General features: G+C 40.2%; 2 protein-coding genes across 3 annotated transcripts; both read left to right on the top strand.

Moving 5' to 3' along the window:
* Nucleotides 1-9: 9 nt before the first annotated feature.
* LOC113169082 (solute carrier family 22 member 5-like) lies at nucleotides 10-10,012 on the top strand. Its single transcript, XM_026370223.1, has 11 exons — nucleotides 10-766; nucleotides 3,356-3,538; nucleotides 3,654-3,757; nucleotides 3,851-4,005; nucleotides 4,112-4,283; nucleotides 5,022-5,148; nucleotides 5,526-5,626; nucleotides 5,774-5,988; nucleotides 6,411-6,593; nucleotides 6,702-6,837; nucleotides 9,418-10,012. The coding sequence occupies exons 1-11, from the start codon at nucleotides 560-562 to the stop codon at nucleotides 9,485-9,487; spliced, it is 1,653 nt and encodes a 550-aa protein (XP_026226008.1). The 5' UTR covers nucleotides 10-559; the 3' UTR covers nucleotides 9,488-10,012.
* An 84-nt stretch (nucleotides 10,013-10,096) lies between these two features.
* LOC113169080 (solute carrier family 22 member 5-like) lies at nucleotides 10,097-17,204 on the top strand. Of its 2 annotated transcripts, none has more exons than XM_026370221.1 (11): nucleotides 10,097-10,480; nucleotides 13,552-13,734; nucleotides 13,850-13,953; nucleotides 14,047-14,201; nucleotides 14,308-14,479; nucleotides 14,613-14,745; nucleotides 14,881-14,981; nucleotides 15,074-15,288; nucleotides 15,370-15,552; nucleotides 15,694-15,829; nucleotides 16,724-17,204. In XM_026370221.1, the coding sequence occupies exons 1-11, from the start codon at nucleotides 10,274-10,276 to the stop codon at nucleotides 16,791-16,793; spliced, it is 1,659 nt and encodes a 552-aa protein (XP_026226006.1). In that variant the 5' UTR covers nucleotides 10,097-10,273; the 3' UTR covers nucleotides 16,794-17,204. The 2 variants fall into 2 exon arrangements, with proteins under 2 accessions (XP_026226006.1, XP_026226007.1); XM_026370222.1 differs by lacking the exon at nucleotides 10,097-10,480 and adding an exon at nucleotides 10,492-12,592.
* The last annotated feature ends 277 nt before the right edge of the window (nucleotides 17,205-17,481 follow it).

Genomic DNA, 17,481 nt, shown 5'->3' on the forward strand with positions numbered 1-17,481 from the left:
GGAACCTTTCTTCTCAAATAAAATGTTTTATACCTAAAATGAACTATAAATATGCTCATTTATAGATTATAGATTACCTTTAAAAACACAAATCCTAACCAAACAGCTGTTAAACATTGTAATAGTCAGGCAAGAGTCTTAAGGTTCAAGAGTTTGTTATGGACATGAAACAAGTGATCGGTGACACTGTAACTTTTTATTACCTTTTTAATCTATAACCAAACAACAGCAACAAGAACGAGAGCCAAACAACAGCTTTAAAACCTTTTCCTGGTAGTTGTGTGAGCAGATATGGTGCACGTCGTTGTGGATTCAGTTGTGTGTGTGATTTATTTATTTATTTTCTGTTAATACAACCTCACTTTGGCAGCTGTGAATTATTACTAACCAGTTCCCAGTAGTAAACCGTAATCCTGAGTGTCCGTGTGTTTTACAACTCCGGTTTATCTAACACAGGGAGTGGCCACCAGTCAGGTGGCGTGAGGGCAGACAGGTTTGCAGTAGGGAAACTAGTAACTGCAGGATAACGACTGTGGACACAGTTTAGTAATCTCATACTATGGAGGATTACGATGACGCCACAGCGTTTCTGGGTCATTGGGGACGTTTCCAGCAGACGGTCTTCTTCCTGCTCTGTGCCAGCATCTTTCCCAGTGGATTTAGTGCTTTCTCTGTCGTGTTTGTGACTGACATTCCCAGTCATCACTGCCTGGTTCCTGAGGTCAACTTGACCCAAGATTGGCTTAAAGCTATCATCCCTGTAAAGGTAATTAAGATTCACAAAGGTAGAGTTGCAGTTGTGTCACCTGGTTTTAGGAATCAGACTTTTATCATGATCATTAATCCTGCCATATTGTTTGGAGATGTTTTGTTACTCTCTGTCTAAATCTATTTCTGAAAACTGCATAGAATTATATTTTTTCATACAATAATATCCTCATCCTCAGTACACAAGCTTTTTTCTTTTTTGTATGCATCTACATTATTAAGATGCTGTTTACCTCAATGTGAAACAATCTACATTGTGGAGAAAAGACTATGCAGAGCGCTAACAAGAAGCTCGTGGAGCAGACATGCCTAAGATGCTTCTCCATGTGAAATTTTAAAGACCCACAGGCAAACTTGGAGATGACCTCATCGATTTGCTGCCAAAACCCACAACAGGAAACTGCTGTGAGCTCATATGAGATGAACCAGAGTGGAAACTTGTTGTTTATCTTGCTTATGGGGAAAAAAAAGAAAGAAGATAGTCTAAGATTTGAGGGAGACATATTCTGCCACAAAGGAACGATATTTTCCAGGGAAGTCGACAGATATTTCAGCAGGACAATGTGAGGCCTCATTCTGCATGTGCTACAACAGTTGTTGCTTGTTGAGCCCGCCTGCAGTTCAGATCTGTCTTCTACTCAGCAGCAGAAATCTTGTATCCAGCAAGGAGAGACAAATATTATACTTTCAATACTGTAATTACAAATAATATTTGTAAAAAAATATTTACAAACAATTAAAATGTGTCTTTTAAAGGGAGATGTTTAATTCCCAAACTCACAGAAATTAGTTTTGGCCGATGAGTGACTCAGTGTAACCAGCATCAACATCTCTGTTAGGTTCTAGCTCAGACCTCCAGGTTTATGGTGAAATTATTAATGCAGTAATAACTTATTTCACAGTGTTGATGCACAAACCAACAAAATAAGCTCTGTTGTGGTGGAGAGGCTGAAGTGCTGCAGCCTCCCCAGCACCCATCCTTCCTGCAGCTATGCTCATAGACTGATTCCCATTTACCTGTCTGTCCTTATTAGTGCTTTTAAACAAGATAATATAGATAATATTTAGTTGGCCCTGTACCGTGAAGTTCGATTTTAGGGTGCATCAGTAAATGTTCTTCTCCTGGTGCTTAAATTCACACAGCACTGGCTGCTTTTCATGTGTTTTCTTGTTCTAACTTGTTACTTGTTAATCTGTGTTATTTGAGGCTTTTTTCTGTGATTAATTAATCAAAATTAACGTGTTATTATGACAAACCTACTATTAATATTTGACTTTTACTGATTGAGCATTTAGACATGTATATTAACTGTCTTTATTATTTATTCTTAGTGTTTGTTGATGCAGAGATACACAATTAGTAGTTAATTTATAATTAAAAAAATAAATAACATCCAGATTACAAATTATCCATAAAAACACTCACTAGACAGCTGTTAATAAAGTTGTTTCTCATCAACACCAAACTAACTTATTATCTTTATCAACTATAATCCAACAACAGCAACAAGAAATGCAGCCGAACTCCTTTAACTCTGTTTTCTGGTAGGTGTGTGAATCACTCATTAAAATATTGAAGTTATTGGTTAACACAACCTGAATGGTGAATCATGGGCTAGACGCTTCTGGATGATTCTCCAGCATCCACCATTTTGATTCACTTCTGTCGGTGTTTAATTGACTGTTAACATACATTTTTAAAGTGCTGTTTAATCTGTTCTTGAGATGTTTAACCTGCTGAACAAACAACGAGTTAATTGAGATGAAGGATGCTAAACGCGGCCCGTGAGCTGCCACTCATCCTGGAGACAGTTTGGGGAAAAACCTTCACAGACTCGGTTTGATCACTTGAATCAGACTCTGCTTCAGTTCAAAACTGTACAAAACTCACACCGGGAACCTCTGGAGAAGGGGGAGGCTTTAGCACACGACTAAGCCGGACAGGTGTTCCTGCACCTGCGGTGACGCAGCGACGTCCGAACTGAAGAGATGAAGTTAACATGAGATTTGTTCTTTGGTTTTTTGAGTGACACCGTCAAACTATCTCTTATTCAGGACAGATGTTCTGTCTCCTCTGGTCTGTTTCTACTGGACTGTTCACACAGTAGCATCAGGAGAATTATCTTGTTTTGGTCTCTGATGGTTAAAGAAGTTTTTCATTCTTTTCACACCTTCATCATAAAGAATGAAAATTATAGCTGTGAGCAGCAGAACAACACAGATGGAGCTGCTCGGTGGATTTATTTGGTTCATCGGGCTTCTTCCACTGTCGAGGCCTTTTTTCCTCTAGAATCTGTGACGGCAGAAACACCCAGTCCATCCCAATAACATCTGAAACATTTTATAAACGGTCCTAACCCTGATAATCCAGATGTCTCACGATACCAGATGATACCAGATGATACCAGATGATACCAGATGATACCAGATTAACCTGTCTCCTGTTCAAACATCATTACTTGATCAGTTCATGGATGAACTCTTCACAAAATAATCTCCCAACAAGGTTTCTGTGAAAATATGGAAACACTGTAATCAAACTATGTTACTAACAAACTAATAATCTTTGTGTCCCTGTGTCTGTGAGGTGGTGAATGGGAAACAGGAGCTGAGCAGCTGCAGCAGATTCAGACTGGACGTGGTCAGAAACCTCTCTGCTCGGGGCTTCGTTCCCGGCAGAGACGTCAACCTCACTGACCTGGAGCAGGAGGCCTGTGTGGACGGGTGGAGCTACAGCACAGACGTCTACCAATCTACCATCGTCTCTGAGGTGAGTGTCTGCACACTGATCTGTAGTTTAAGCTGTGGGACAGACGTAGCTTCAGTAAACTTGACCATGAATTGACCCCTGCAGCTTCTCTGTTGTTCATGTGTGTGTGTTCCAGTTCGACCTGGTGTGCGGTGATCAGTGGAAGCAGCCGTTCACCTCCACAGTTTACTTCCTGGGGGTTCTGGTGGGATCCTTCTTTTCTGGACAGCTCTCAGACAGGTACAGAAAACATCACCTCACCATGAAATGATGAAAATAATACTTTAAATACACTTTTGTCTTTTATTGCTGTGTTTTGAAACCTCCCTCCAGGTTTGGAAGAAAGCCCATTCTCTTCGGGATGATGGCCGTTCAGACATTTTTTACTTTTGTTCTGATCTCCTCGCCCTCTTGGACGGTTTTCTGCATCCTTCTCTTCATCAGCGGTTTAGGGCACACCTCCAATTACGTGGCTGCTTTTGTTTTGGGTAAATGTGAACATTTCATGCTCGTGTTGATGCAACAATATTTTACATGTTAGTCACAGTGATTTTAGACTTTTTAACAATAAACTATTTTTTACTTTTCGTGCAGGCACTGAAATACTGACTGGCAGAGTGCGGGTCCTGTTCTCATCTATGGGCGTGTGCCTGTCGTTTGCCTTTGGCTACATGATGCTGCCTCTCTTTGCTTACTTTCTAAGAGACTGGAGAACCCTCTGTTTGGCTTTGTCTCTGCCGGGCCTGCTCTACCTGCCCCTCTGGTGGTAGGTTGCTCATATTACACAACTTTCCGATCTATTCATTTTATATTCTGACATAAACATGTCTCTATGCCTTTAATGAAATGATAGATGGAATTGCCAACTCATTTGGTAGTTGTCTATGCATATGTTTTTAAAGGAAACTAGAGTTACCAGTGATGTTATAGTTTACGTGCACGTCTGGAATGGGATGTACATTACGTCAAAATCTGGGCCATTTACACTTGTGTCCAAGTGGATATTTGTGCCAGACTTAAAGAAATTCCCTCACGCTTTCCTATAACATTGGGTGCAATGGGATAAATGTGCAGGAACTCTTTGTGTCCTTGATCTTTGACCACCAAAATCGAATCAGTTATTACGAGTGGGCGAATGTGCCAAAATTTAAAGGCACTCCTCTACTTTTACAAGAGCTGAAGGTGTGAGGACACAGTGACCTGGACTCAGTTGGTAGGGCAGTAATCCATGAGCCTAAGATTGGTGGTTTAATTCCTGGTACCTCTTGGCAACATGTCGCAGTATCCCTGGACAAGACACTGAACCCACACTTGCGCGAAAACATAAGTCCTCCAGTCACAGCTGCTGCTGGCACAGAGGCATTAAAAAAACCTGGGTCATTATTAACAAACTGATGCAACAGAGCTGCTTATAGGGGCTTCTCTTTTAACACATTCTGTGGACTGAAAGTTAAGGACCAGCATAAAACCACTGATGCAGACTCTGTGTTGAATACCGTGGCAGGTTCATTCCTGAGTCTCCTCGGTGGCTGCTCTCCAAGGGAAGAGTGACGGAGGCTGAGGCCATAGTGAGAAAAGCTGCAAAGTGGAACAAAGTTCAGGCTCCTGCAGTCATCTTCAGAAATGATGAGGTAAGTTGACTTAAACCATGCAGTTAAACATTAAATCAACAACAACCTTTGTTTATAAGGTTTGTATGAACAGTAATGTACATTTTGTAAACGCAGATGCTTGTTGTTTGTAAGTACTGCAACATGTTATTTTGTATTACCACTCTTTTATGTTTTATTTGGTTTGAACAAAACTCCAGGACAGAATAGAGGTGATTCTTTATGTCAAAAATAATCTGTTGATAAAAAAGATTAATATGCATTATCAGTCAGATTTAATTCTTACTGAAGATTAATAAATGAATTAATAATTACTGAACATTAAACATTAGTGACCACACACTTATTCTCTAATCAGACTGTATAAAAAGCACCTGAGAGGTTTTTGATTTTTGCAGGTTAATGAGACAAAAGCACAGTCAAAGGAGCATCACAGTGTCTTGGACCTGCTGAGGAAGAGCAACATCAGGACCACGACACTCATTATCTGCCTGGTGTCGTGAGTAAACAGAAATATGTTTTTAAGAATGAGAGAAAGTAATTGTGAAAGTGATGGCCATGATCTGCAGTTGCACTTAAACCGTTCTGTTTTTTCTATTTTTGTTTAAACATATCTGTTGTACGTCTGACCCTTTGACTTGCACAGGTTTACTATGACCACTGCATACTTTGGCCTCTCCTTTAACGCAACCCAACTCCACACGAACCCCTACATCAGCTGTTTCATCTCAGCAGCTGTAGAGGTCCCAGCTTACATTTCCAGCTGGCTGGCTCTGCGATACCTTCCACGACAACTGTCTATCATTGGCACGTTACTTTTTGGAGGACTGCCACTGTTCCTTGTACAACTGGTTCCTCAAAGTAATTGAGAAAACACACTTACTATTATTGATTGAGGAATCATAGATTTAAGAATCAAACAAGAAATATTAGGTGAACTCTGCCAATTGTTGCAGGTGCATCTCTGCAAATAGTCACGCATTAGTTAAGTGTGTGTTTATAACCTTTACTAAAGTGTATTACTACTAGTTAATTAGGGTAAAGAGAGGCAGACAGAGGTTTAATTGGTCTTTTATTGCACCTTTATTTTTTAATCTTATTTTACAAACATAAAGAAAGCCCCAAAGCTTCAAAAGGCTCCATCCACCCATCACCATAAAAAGGAAAAGTGTCCACATGATGCAGGTGCCGATGTGAAGACGAGCTGCAGACCTGTTCGGAGTTTGTATGTTTGTCTTGTTGAAATGTTTCTGTTAGAAACAAACCATTTCCTTTTGTTTTAGATCTATCAAATTTAACTCTTGCACTGGAGATGCTGGGTAAATATGCTATCACCACTGGTACAGCCCTGATGTTTGCCTACACAGCAGAGATTTACCCAACAGTGCTCAGGAACACAGCCACAGGAACGTGCACGACTGTTTCCAGATTAGGAAGTTGCATTGCACCATTTTTGTTAAAGCTGAGTGAGTAAACAGAGATGAGATTGTTATTAACACTAATTATTTTAGTTAATCAGCTGCACCTACATGTTCAGACTAAGTCTCATCTCAACCTGCCCGTCTCCTTGTTAGGGATATACCTCGAGTACCTTCCTTATATTACTTTGGGGACTCTGGCTGTTGTTTCTGCCTTTGCTGCTCTCTTCCTTCCAGAGAGTTTTGGACGACCTCTGCCTGAAACTATTCAACAGATGCATAAAAGAAAAAGGTATACTGATGTAGAAATACACTATAATCATTACACTTCTCCTATAACACATTTCTGTATCCTGAATTACCTACAGTGTGTAATACATGATAGATGGTGTACTATATTTATCTGTGTTTTTATGCAAATAAAACATGTTTTGATGGCTACAGCACACTCAAAAGTTGGGGAAGAGGCAAAATAAGATATTAATATTCAAGTAACACTGTTCTGGATTATTCCAAAATCAGCAGGTTCATTGGGAACAGGTGAAGGTGTCATCGCTGGATCAAAGTCTTTGCAAGCAAAACATAGTGTTTCACCACTTAGTTCCTGTCTGTCATGTTGGCCTGATGAATGTAGCGACATTAGCTTAGAAGTACTTTTGTAAATCATTGTTACTTCAACACACGTTTTTCGCTTGTGGTGCAAAAATAGTCTTTAACAGTTTCACCAGGTCAGGTTTCTGGCTGACCGCAAATGTCAGTGACCCCCTAACTTATTATGTACAAGTTATAATATATTATATATTATATAAATAACCTGTGAAAAACGCAGCAGGCAGCAAAAATCAAGGTGTAAAAATAGGTTTACTCACTGACAAGCATGACCAAATTCCAAGACTCCATACATTCCCTTTACATGACACGATTCTTGGATTTTACATTGACATTTAGTCATTTAACAGAGACTTCTATGAAAAACAACTTATAATTGAGGAACAAGGTAACATGCAAAGGCAGGGGAAGTGTAAGGAGGTCTTGCTAAGGATCCCCACTGGAGGCTGGCCACACCCAAGTCTCCTTACCGCTTCACAATCCAGCTGCTATTTTACAGTATTCATTCCAAATTACAGGAATTACAACATGTTTTCATGTAAGAATTTGCTAACAAGCCTGTTTCCCTTGTACAAAGATGCAATGCTTCCCTCTTAGAAGTGATTGGGGTTTTCCAATGACCTGTTCTCTAACCTCCCATGACGCTCCAAGGTTTTGCTGGTGGAGAGGGTTCTGCCACATCGCATGCTGCCACCCTAGTCACCCAAAAGTAGCCAGGTTCCTCCGTCAGAGGAGGGTCAAGACATTTTTGGTTCTACAATTGATGTGACTTCATCATAACACAGAAGGTTTTGCTACTAGCTGCATCCAGAAATAAAACCAGAATCTCCATTAGACGAGGAGGAAGCCAGACATCATTTCTGTGCAGAGACGCCGCCAAGGTTTCAGTGTCTGAATTCAAATCAGACCAAAGTGGACGTCGGGTTCTCTGGGCCAAACATGCAGAGGATGCATGGGGTCACAAAGAAAGAAAGTTATTTTGACATTTTGAATAGTTGTGGCCTCGTCACTATTTTATATTCAGCACATGACTAAAATATTGTGCATCTCTTCTGCATGCTTATATTTTTGATCAACTTCATTTTATAACACAGTCTTGTTTTTAACTCGCAGTATAGCTTGTTTCCCACAACAGATTGGCAAGTACAAAGATAAGATTGTGCTGTGAGAACTTGTTTCCCTCTGCGTGTTGTGTTCGGGGTTTTCCACCCACCCAGAGAGTGCCAGGTTTTCATACTCAGCGTGCTGCCATCTACCCTCTAACGATCTAAACTTAGCCTCAGAGGAGTAGCCAGATTTTTCAGTTAGGGGAGGGCTAAGACGTTTTTGATTCTACTATTTATACAATATTATCATGACAATAATCCTGCTGAATATCATTTTTTGCTACAAGCTGCATCCACAAATACAACATGAAACCCTGCTTTGCAAGGAGAAAGCCATACATCAAGTTCTCAGATCCTGAACTCGTATCAGATGGAGCAAAGTGGAAACTTGTCCTGTTCTACGGGGAGTCCGTGTTTCAGCCAAGACCAAAGAATGAAAGGAGAAAAAGCCTGTGATAGTGCAGGGCTGCAGGAGTGACCACTGCAGGAGTGACTTGCCTATGTGTGGAGCTATATTGGGATTTTAAGGGGACATATGCTGCCAACAGGACAACACCTTTTCACAGGAGGTCAGGAGATATTTCAGCAGGACAGAGACAGGTCTTATTCTGCATGAACACAACAGCTTAGTAGACTAAGAGTGCATGTGCTTGTTTAGCCTGCCTGCAGTTCAGATCTGTCTCCTACTGAGAAGCAGAAATCCAGCAAATATTACACTTGAACTACTGTAATTTTAATTTAAAGGGAAGGTGAAGTAACACAGTGGTAAACCTGCCTCTGTCTGAACTGTTATGAGTGTGCTGCAGCCACCAAACTAAATAAAGCTTTGAGCACGTTTACATCTCAGATTTTAGTTTTACTCACATTTCAGAAAATCTCAGACTTTTCTGGGGTTTGTTCACCTCATTAATTTAATGAAAACAGAATGAGGAACACTGAAGGGTGATCTTGAGATATGATATTTACAGTAAATAGTTAGTTTTAGTGCCAGTTCTGCTTACTCCAATTAAAATCTGCGTAAAACATATTATAGGTGGATGTGACAGTGGGTGAAAATTGTCTAGTGGTAGAAGCAATATATTTAATATACTGAATATTTTTCCATCTCAGTTTCCTAACAGTACAATATATGTGTTTGTCTTTTCTTTTTACAACAGATTGACGTGTCCCTGCATCATTAGGGGAAAAAACCCAGTACCCACAGTACTCCGGGACAATATATTATGATTATCTAGTAATATTTGTTGTGTTGTCGTTAGTTGGAGTCTTTTTAAATATAGTAAGTTACTTATAAAAGGTGGTTTCCTTCTTAGTACATTTAAAATCCTTTCTCCAGGAGAGTAGAGTGTGACACAGAAATGATCAAATTAAATCCTGATTATATATATGTGACCATTTTCAAGTGAATTTTTTCTAGGATTTCTAATGTTAAATGGCTTTTAGATGTATAACAGGAACCTTTCTTCTCAAATAAAATGTTTTATACCTAAAATGAACTATAAATATGCTCATTTATAGATAAATAGATTACCTTTAAAAACACAAATCCTAACCAAACAGCTGTTAAACATTTTAATAGTCAGGCAAGAGTCTTAAGGTTCAAGAGTTTGTTATGGACACGAAACAAGTGATCTGTGAAACTGTAACTTTTTATTACCTTTTTAATCTATAACCAAACAACAGCAACAAGAACGAGAGCCAAACAACAGCTTTAAAACCTTTTCTGGTAGTTGTGTGAGCAGATATGGTGCACGTCGTTGTAGGATTCAGTTGTGTGTGTGATTTATTTATTTATTTTCTGTTAATACAACCTCACTTTGGCAGCTGTGAATTATTACTAACCCCTTCACAGTAGTAAACCGTAATCCTGAGTGTCCGTGTGTTTTACAACACTGGTTTATCTAACACAGGGAGTGGCCACCAGTCAGGTGGCGTGAGGGCAGACAGGTTTGCAGTAGGGAAACTAGTAACTACAGGATAACGACTGTGGACACAGTTTAGTAATCTCATACTATGGAGGATTACGATGACGCCACAGCGTTTCTGGGTCATTGGGGACGTTTCCAGCAGACCGTCTTCTTCCTGCTCTGTGCCAGCATCTTTCCCAATGGATTCGGTGCTTTCTCTGTCGTGTTTGTGACTGACATTCCCAGTCATCACTGCCTGGTTCCTGAGGTCAACTTGACCCAAGATTGGCTTAAAGCTATCATCCCTGTAAAGGTAATTAAGATTCACAAAGGTAGAGTTGTAGTTGTGTCACCTGGTTTTAGGAATCAGACTTTTATCATGATCATTAATCCTGCCATATTGTTTGGAGATGTTTGTTTCTCTCAGAATACAATTTTTCATAAAATAATTCATCCTCAGTACAAAAGCTATTTTCTTTTTTGTATGTAGCTAGATTATTAAGATGCTATTTACCTCAACGTGAAACAATCTCTACGAAGCTTGTGGAGTAGAAATGCCTACAGATGCTTCTCCATGTGAAATTTTAAAGACCCACAGGAAAACTTGGACATAACCTCATCAATGAGCTGCCAAAACCCACAACGGGAAACTGCTGTGAGCTCATATGAGATGAACCAGAGTGGAAACTTGTTCTGTGGCTTTTAATCATGTTTATGGGAAAAAAGAAAAGAAGAAGAAGAAAGAAGAAAAGATATAAGATGCAAAAGCAGCGTCTGTGACGACTTGAGCTGCATCTATCTGAAGCTAGAGACAAAAGATTTTTCCAAGGAAGTTGACAGGTATTTCAGACAGTGTGAGGCTTCGTTGTGCATGTGCTACAACAGTGCGGTGGTTTTGTTCATACACGTCCTTGTTTAACCTGCCTGCCGTTCAGATCTGTCTCCTACTCAGCAGCAGATATCTTGTATGAGCAAATATTACACTTGAAATACTGTAATTTTATTCCCACATAATTAAAATATTTATATATTTACTTAAAGTGAAGGGAACACAGTGGTAAACATGCCTCTGTTGGAACGGTGTGAGTGTGTTGCAGCCACCAAACTCTGACTGTGCCTCTATTTACAGAAAACCGTTACGTTGGTCTTTACTTTGTGCTTTGATAAATAACGTTTTGAGAACATTTACATCTCAGATTTCAGTTTTCACCTCATTAACTAAAAACAATGATGAAGGTTGAAAGATCATCTTGAGATGTTTAATTCCCAAACTCACAGAAATTAGTTTTGGCCGATGAGTGACTCAGTGTAACCAGCATCAACATCTCTGTTAGGTTCTAGCTCAGACCTCCAGGTTTATGGTGAAATTATTAATGCAGTAATAACTTATTTCACAGTGTTGATGCACAAACCAACAAAATAAGCTCTGTTGTGGTGGAGAGGCTGAAGTGCTGCAGCCTCCCCAGCACCTATCCTTCCTGCAGCTATGCTCATAGACTGATTCCCATTTACCTGTCTGTCCTTATTAGTGCTTTTAAACAAGATAATATAGATAATATTTAGTTGGCCCTGTACCGTGAAGTTCGATTTTAGGGTGCATCAGTAAATGTTCCTCTCTCACTGGCTGCTTTTCATGTGTTTTCTTGTTCTAACCTAAGAAATCTGTGTTATTTGAGGCTTTTTTCTGTGATTAATTAATCAAAATTAACTTTTATTTTGACAAACTTACTATTAATATTTGTTCTTAATATTTATCCTATTTATCAGAAAAATCTAGTATTTTGCACATCAAAGATAATTCAAAATACACAATTAGTAGTTAATTTATAATTAAAAAATAAATAACATCCAGATTACAAATTATCCATAAAAACACTCACTAGACAGCTGTTAATAAAGTTGTTTCTCATCAACACCAAACTAACTTTTTATCTTTATCAACTATAATCCAACAACAGCATCTAGAAATGCAGCTGAACTCCTTTAACTCTGTTTTCTTCTACTTATGACAGTTACTGGTTAACACAACCTACATTTTGCTCCTCTGTGATTTATTCCAAACTAGTTGACAGCAGGAAACTGTCATTTAAAGAGTTCCTGTGTTTCCAGCTCTACAGGGAGTGGCCTCCAGTCAGGTGGGGGTGAGGGCAGGTGTTGACCTAGTAGTCTGCAGGACAGAGAGGGTGAAGGGCAGAGGTGAGGGTTCTGTGAGGTCACGATGAAGGATTATGATGATGCCACGGCGTTTCTGGGTCAGTGGGGTCGTTTCCAGCAGACTATGTTCTTCCTGCTCTGCTCCACCATCTTGCCCAATGGACTCGCCCCCTTCTCTGTTGTCTACCTGGCTGATGTTCCCAGTCACCGCTGCCTGGTTCCTGAGGTCAACTTGACCCGACACTGGTTTGAAGTTATGATCCCGATGAAGGTAATGAAAGCTGCAGCTCGGTCCGTTTGTCCAGGAATCAAAGCTTTGTCCGGCATCAGACTCCAACCTTTCTTCAGATCATCCATCCTGAGCTCGTTTTCCTCTTCCTGCAGCTTCTTTACGAATCGTGGCCTCGACGCTTCCGGATGATTCTCCAGCGACATTTTGATTCACTTCACTTCTCTCGTTGGTTCATTTACTGTTAACATCCATTTGTTAAAGTGCTGTTTCATCTGTTCTCGACATGTTTTCACCTGCTGAGCCACGAAACTAGTTCATTGAGATGAAGGATGCTGAACGCGGCCTCCGCTGAGCCGCGACTCATCCTGGAGACAGTTTGGTAAAAACCTTCACAGACTCGGTTTGATCACTGGGAACAGACTCGGTTCCAGCTCTAAACCCCTGTTGAAGGGGGGGTTTGCACAGTACTAAGCCGGACAGGTGTAGCTGCACCTGCGGTGACGCAGCGACCGAGGAGGTGACGTCAACATGAGTTTTGATCTTTACTTTTGGAGACACCGTCAAACTGTCTCTGATCAGGACAGATGTTCTGTCTCCTCTGGTCTGTTTCTACTGGACTGTTCACTCTGTTTATCAGGAGAATGATCTTGTTTTGGTCTCTGATGGTTAAAGTGGTTTTTCATTCTTTTCAGACCTAAAGAATGAAAATTATAGCTGTGAGCAGCACAGACGGAGCTGCTCGGTGGTTTATCAGGTTTATCAGGCTCCTTTTACTGTCGACAGACACATGAAGTCCAACCCAGTAACATCTGAAGCATTTTAGAAACGGCCCTAACCCTGATAATCCAGATGTCTCATGATACCAGATGATACCAGATGATACCAGCCTCCAGTTCGAACATCATCACTTGAACCTTCGTTGAGATGATTTCCATGTTTGTCACAATCAAACTATGTTACTAACAAACTAATAATCTTTGTGTCCCTGTGTCTGTGAGGTGGTGAATGGGAAACAGGAGCTGAGCAGCTGCAGCAGATTCAGACTGGACGTGGTCAGAAACCTCTCTGCTCGGGGCTTCGTTCCCGGCAGAGACGTCAACCTCACTGACCTGGAGCAGGAGGCCTGTGTGGACGGGTGGAGCTACAGCACAGACGTCTACCAATCTACCATCGTCTCTGAGGTGAGTGTCTGCACACCGATCTGTAGTTTAAGCTGTGGGACAGACGTAGCTTCAGTAATCTTGACCATGAATTGATCCCTGTAGATTCTCTGTTGTTCATGTGTGTGTGTTCCAGTTCGACCTGGTGTGCGGTGATCAGTGGAAGCAGCCGTTCACCTCCACAGTTTACTTCCTGGGGGTTCTGGTGGGATCCTTCTTTTCTGGACAGCTCTCAGACAGGTACAGAAAACATCACCTCACCATGAAATGATGAAAATAATACTTTAAATACACTTTTGTCTTTTATTGCTGTGTTTTGAAAACTCCCTCCAGGTTTGGAAGAAAGCCCATTCTCTTCGGGATGATGGCCGTTCAGACATTTTTTACTTTTGTTCTGATCTTCTCACCTTCTTGGACGGTTTTCTGCATCCTCTTCTTCATCAGCGGTTTAGGGCAGACCTCCAATTACGTGGCTGCTTTTGTTTTGGGTAAATGTGAACATTTCATGCTCGTGTTGATGCAACAATATTTTACACGTTAGTCACAGTGATTTTAGACTTTTTAACAATAAACTATTTTTTACTTTTCGTGCAGGCACTGAAATACTGACCGGCAGAGTGCGGGTCCTGTTCTCATCTATGGGCGTGTGCCTGTCGTTTGCCTTTGGCTACATGATGCTGCCTCTCTTTGCTTACCTTTTAAGAGACTGGAGAACCCTCTGTTTGGCTTTGTCTCTGCCGGGCCTGCTCTACCTGCCCCTCTGGTGGTAGGTTTCACTCATTGCAACACACACGTACTGGTTACTTTCACTTTACCGTGCACTGTAAGAGTTGCTCTTATCTACAGAACTAGAATTCAGCTCTCTGTGAAGTATCTTAAAGCTCTTTGTGTTGAGGCAGGTTCATCCCTGAGTCTCCACGGTGGCTCCTCTGTCAGGGAAGAGTTGCAGAGGCTGATGCCATAGTGAGACGAGCTGCTGTGAAGAACAACGTCAAGGCGCCGCAGGTCATCTTTGAGGATGACGCTGTCCGTGTAAGTTGGTTTTGACTGAACTCCCACAGCAACAAACAACATAACGCATCATCGCAGCTGTGTTGGAAGATTTCCCTAACGTACAAGTAGGATCTGTCATTTTAACATTACAACCTGAGGTTTTGTATCTTGCAGGCTGATAAGACAGAGACTCAGCCGAAGGAGCATCACACCATCTTCAGCCTGCTGAAGGGTGCAAACATCAGACACACAACTATCATCCTGTGCCTGTTGTGGTGAGTATTCACACTGCACCTTTTAATCACCGCAGCAGTGATCGTGCAGCCATCAATAGCAACCACTGTTCTCTGTATCCCTGTTTTTCCAGGTCCAGTCTCAGTTCTGGCTACTACGGCCTGTCCCTGAACACGTCCCGACTTCACGCGAACGCCTACATCAGCTCCTTTATCTCAGCAGCTGTTGAGGTGCCAGCTTACATAACCAGTTGGGTGGCTCTGCGTTTCGTTCCCCGACGAGTGTCTGTCATCTCTATCCTGCTCCTCGGAGGAGTGTCTCTGTATTTCATTCAGTTAGTGCCTCAAAGTACGTAGAAAAAGAAAAAGGGTCCGGATTTCAGGGATGTTTCTGTTCTGTTCACTGACAAACTGTTTTGTTACCGTTCAGGTTTGGCAGCTCTGTCTGTGACTTTGGAGATGGTGGGAAAGTTTGGTGTGACCACCGGTACATCCCTGATGTTTGTCTACACCGCAGAGCTTTTCCCCACTGTGCTCAGGAACACAGCAACAGGAATGTGCATGACTGTTTCCAGAGTGGGAAGCTGCCTTGCACCTTTTTTGCTGCAGTTGGGTGAGTAAACCCATCACGAACAAATTAAAATTTCATCTGGAGCGTCTGATTTCACCTCCTATGGTGGTTTGAATCTTCTCTCTATAAAGTTGACCTACTGTACTATCACCTGTATTTAATTGGAACCTTCTGTTTCCACAGGTGTTTACTTCAAGTACCTTCCTTACATTATTCTGGGGACTCTGTCTGTTGCGTCGGCCTTAGCCGCCCTCTTCCTTCCAGAGAGTTTTGGACGACCTCTGCCTCAAACTATTCAACAGATGCACAAGAGAGAAAGGTGAGATGAGATTTCTTGAGCTTGTTCGACGTGTTTTACAATAGTAGTTTGTGTTTAGAGCAGAGCTGTGTGATTTTGGTGACACCCTTTCCTGTTCCTCAACTTGAATTCCTTTGGGAATTTCATTATAATGTTAAAGTACAGTTAACTAGTCAGGAAATGGCTGTAACAAAAGGCTTTAGACCAGAAGCTTTGAGCTTTTTGAACCGGACGTTCCAGTTTCTGTCGACTTTATTTCTACTTGTCTGTTTTCATCCCACAAAATAAATCCTCACATCAAAACACATTTTATTCTTAAGGATTTAAAATTTCACAATGTCACTGCTGAGGAATAAAATAAAATCAATAATTTATAGTTATATAAAGTAATAATTATAAAAAAAAAAAAAGGATAAAGGTTAAATACTGTTTCAAACTAATGAAGTCTGATTGTGATATTTATATATTTTTAGTCATGTTCTTAAAAATTGTACTTTAAAATTTAAACCATCAAAACGAATTGTAACAATCATAGTATAGTAATAGTAATATCTAGTTACGTGTGCAGATGACAATATACTCCACTGATACCGTAAATTATTATGGATTAACCACCTTAAAGTAGATAAATCACTTAAAATCTGCTCCACCTTGACGAGCTGTGCTCCTTTTGTTCCACATAGAGTCGGTGTAACTTAATTGTTAATGAATTTTCTTTGTCATAATTTTTATTTTTAAGGATTTGTTGACTAAATCTGAATTAGACTTGTACAATAAAATTATTTTCAAAGGTGAGTACTTTATATTTTTAAGCTAATTTAAAGCACTACTACTTCTATTGGACCTTTACTTGTGTACTTCTACTTTTTCTGCTAAAACACTTGTTTTAAGTCCTGTTTTGTGTTTTGTCCTCAGCATATCGTGCCCGTTCATCAGAAGAAAAGAAAGCTCGAAACCTGTGGTGCTTTTTGAGAGTCGGCTCTGAAACATGAATAAACTACTGATAAGTAGTTGCTAATGTTTATTTTTGCTACTGGAGACTCAAGATATCTGTTAGGAGTTACTAGGAGAGTTGATGGCATTACAATATTCAATGTGAACCTAAAGTAATTCAAGTGTGATGTACTTGTACCTGAATATTTGACCACTTTGAAGTAAATATTATAGTATTTCTGTAAAGTTAAGGCATTAATATTAAATTTCTCATAGAGACCAAACCACAGCAATACACAAACTTAAAATATGTTTTTTCTTGTTGTTACATTATCTTCTTTTTAATATTTAGATTTTCTCCTTTACATATTGAATATATAAATATAAATATATGTAAATGTTTAAATGTGTCAGAGAAGCTTTACAATGAAGAAAAATCCAATAAAACACCATATTAATGTTGTATTTCGTGATGTTTCTCAGTTTCAGTTCACATTACAATGTACAAAACTTTGTGCTTTGGCAGTACGATGTAAATATGGTAACAACCGCTTTAGTTCTGAGACTTTAAAGTGCACAGACAAAGAAGAAACTTCAGTTTTGTGTAGATGTGTTAAGGCATCATTATTTATAGGTGAAGTAAGCAGAAATATGGACAGACAAGTTAAAATTATAGAAGATGAAATTCCTCAGGAACGATGTGCAGGTCTGAGGCCGAGTGCATTAATTCCAAGGGTTCA

Source organism: Anabas testudineus, chromosome 14 (genome assembly GCF_900324465.2).
Source record: "Anabas testudineus chromosome 14, fAnaTes1.2, whole genome shotgun sequence".
Lineage (NCBI taxonomy): Eukaryota > Metazoa > Chordata > Actinopteri > Anabantiformes > Anabantidae > Anabas > Anabas testudineus.

Excerpts from the sequence above, each read along its gene's own strand:
- LOC113169082 (XM_026370223.1), top strand. The coding sequence starts at position 560 with ATGGAGGATTACGATGACGCCACAGCGTTTCTGGGTCATTGGGGACGT. Across the intron at positions 767-3,355 it reads AAGCTATCATCCCTGTAAAG|GTGGTGAATGGGAAACAGGA; the intron begins GTAATTAAGATT and ends TGTGTCTGTGAG. Across the intron at positions 3,539-3,653 it reads AATCTACCATCGTCTCTGAG|TTCGACCTGGTGTGCGGTGA; the intron begins GTGAGTGTCTGC and ends TGTGTGTTCCAG.
- LOC113169080 (XM_026370221.1), top strand. The coding sequence starts at position 10,274 with ATGGAGGATTACGATGACGCCACAGCGTTTCTGGGTCATTGGGGACGT. Across the intron at positions 14,982-15,073 it reads ATCATCCTGTGCCTGTTGTG|GTCCAGTCTCAGTTCTGGCT; the intron begins GTGAGTATTCAC and ends CTGTTTTTCCAG. Across the intron at positions 15,830-16,723 it reads CAGATGCACAAGAGAGAAAG|CATATCGTGCCCGTTCATCA; the intron begins GTGAGATGAGAT and ends TTTTGTCCTCAG.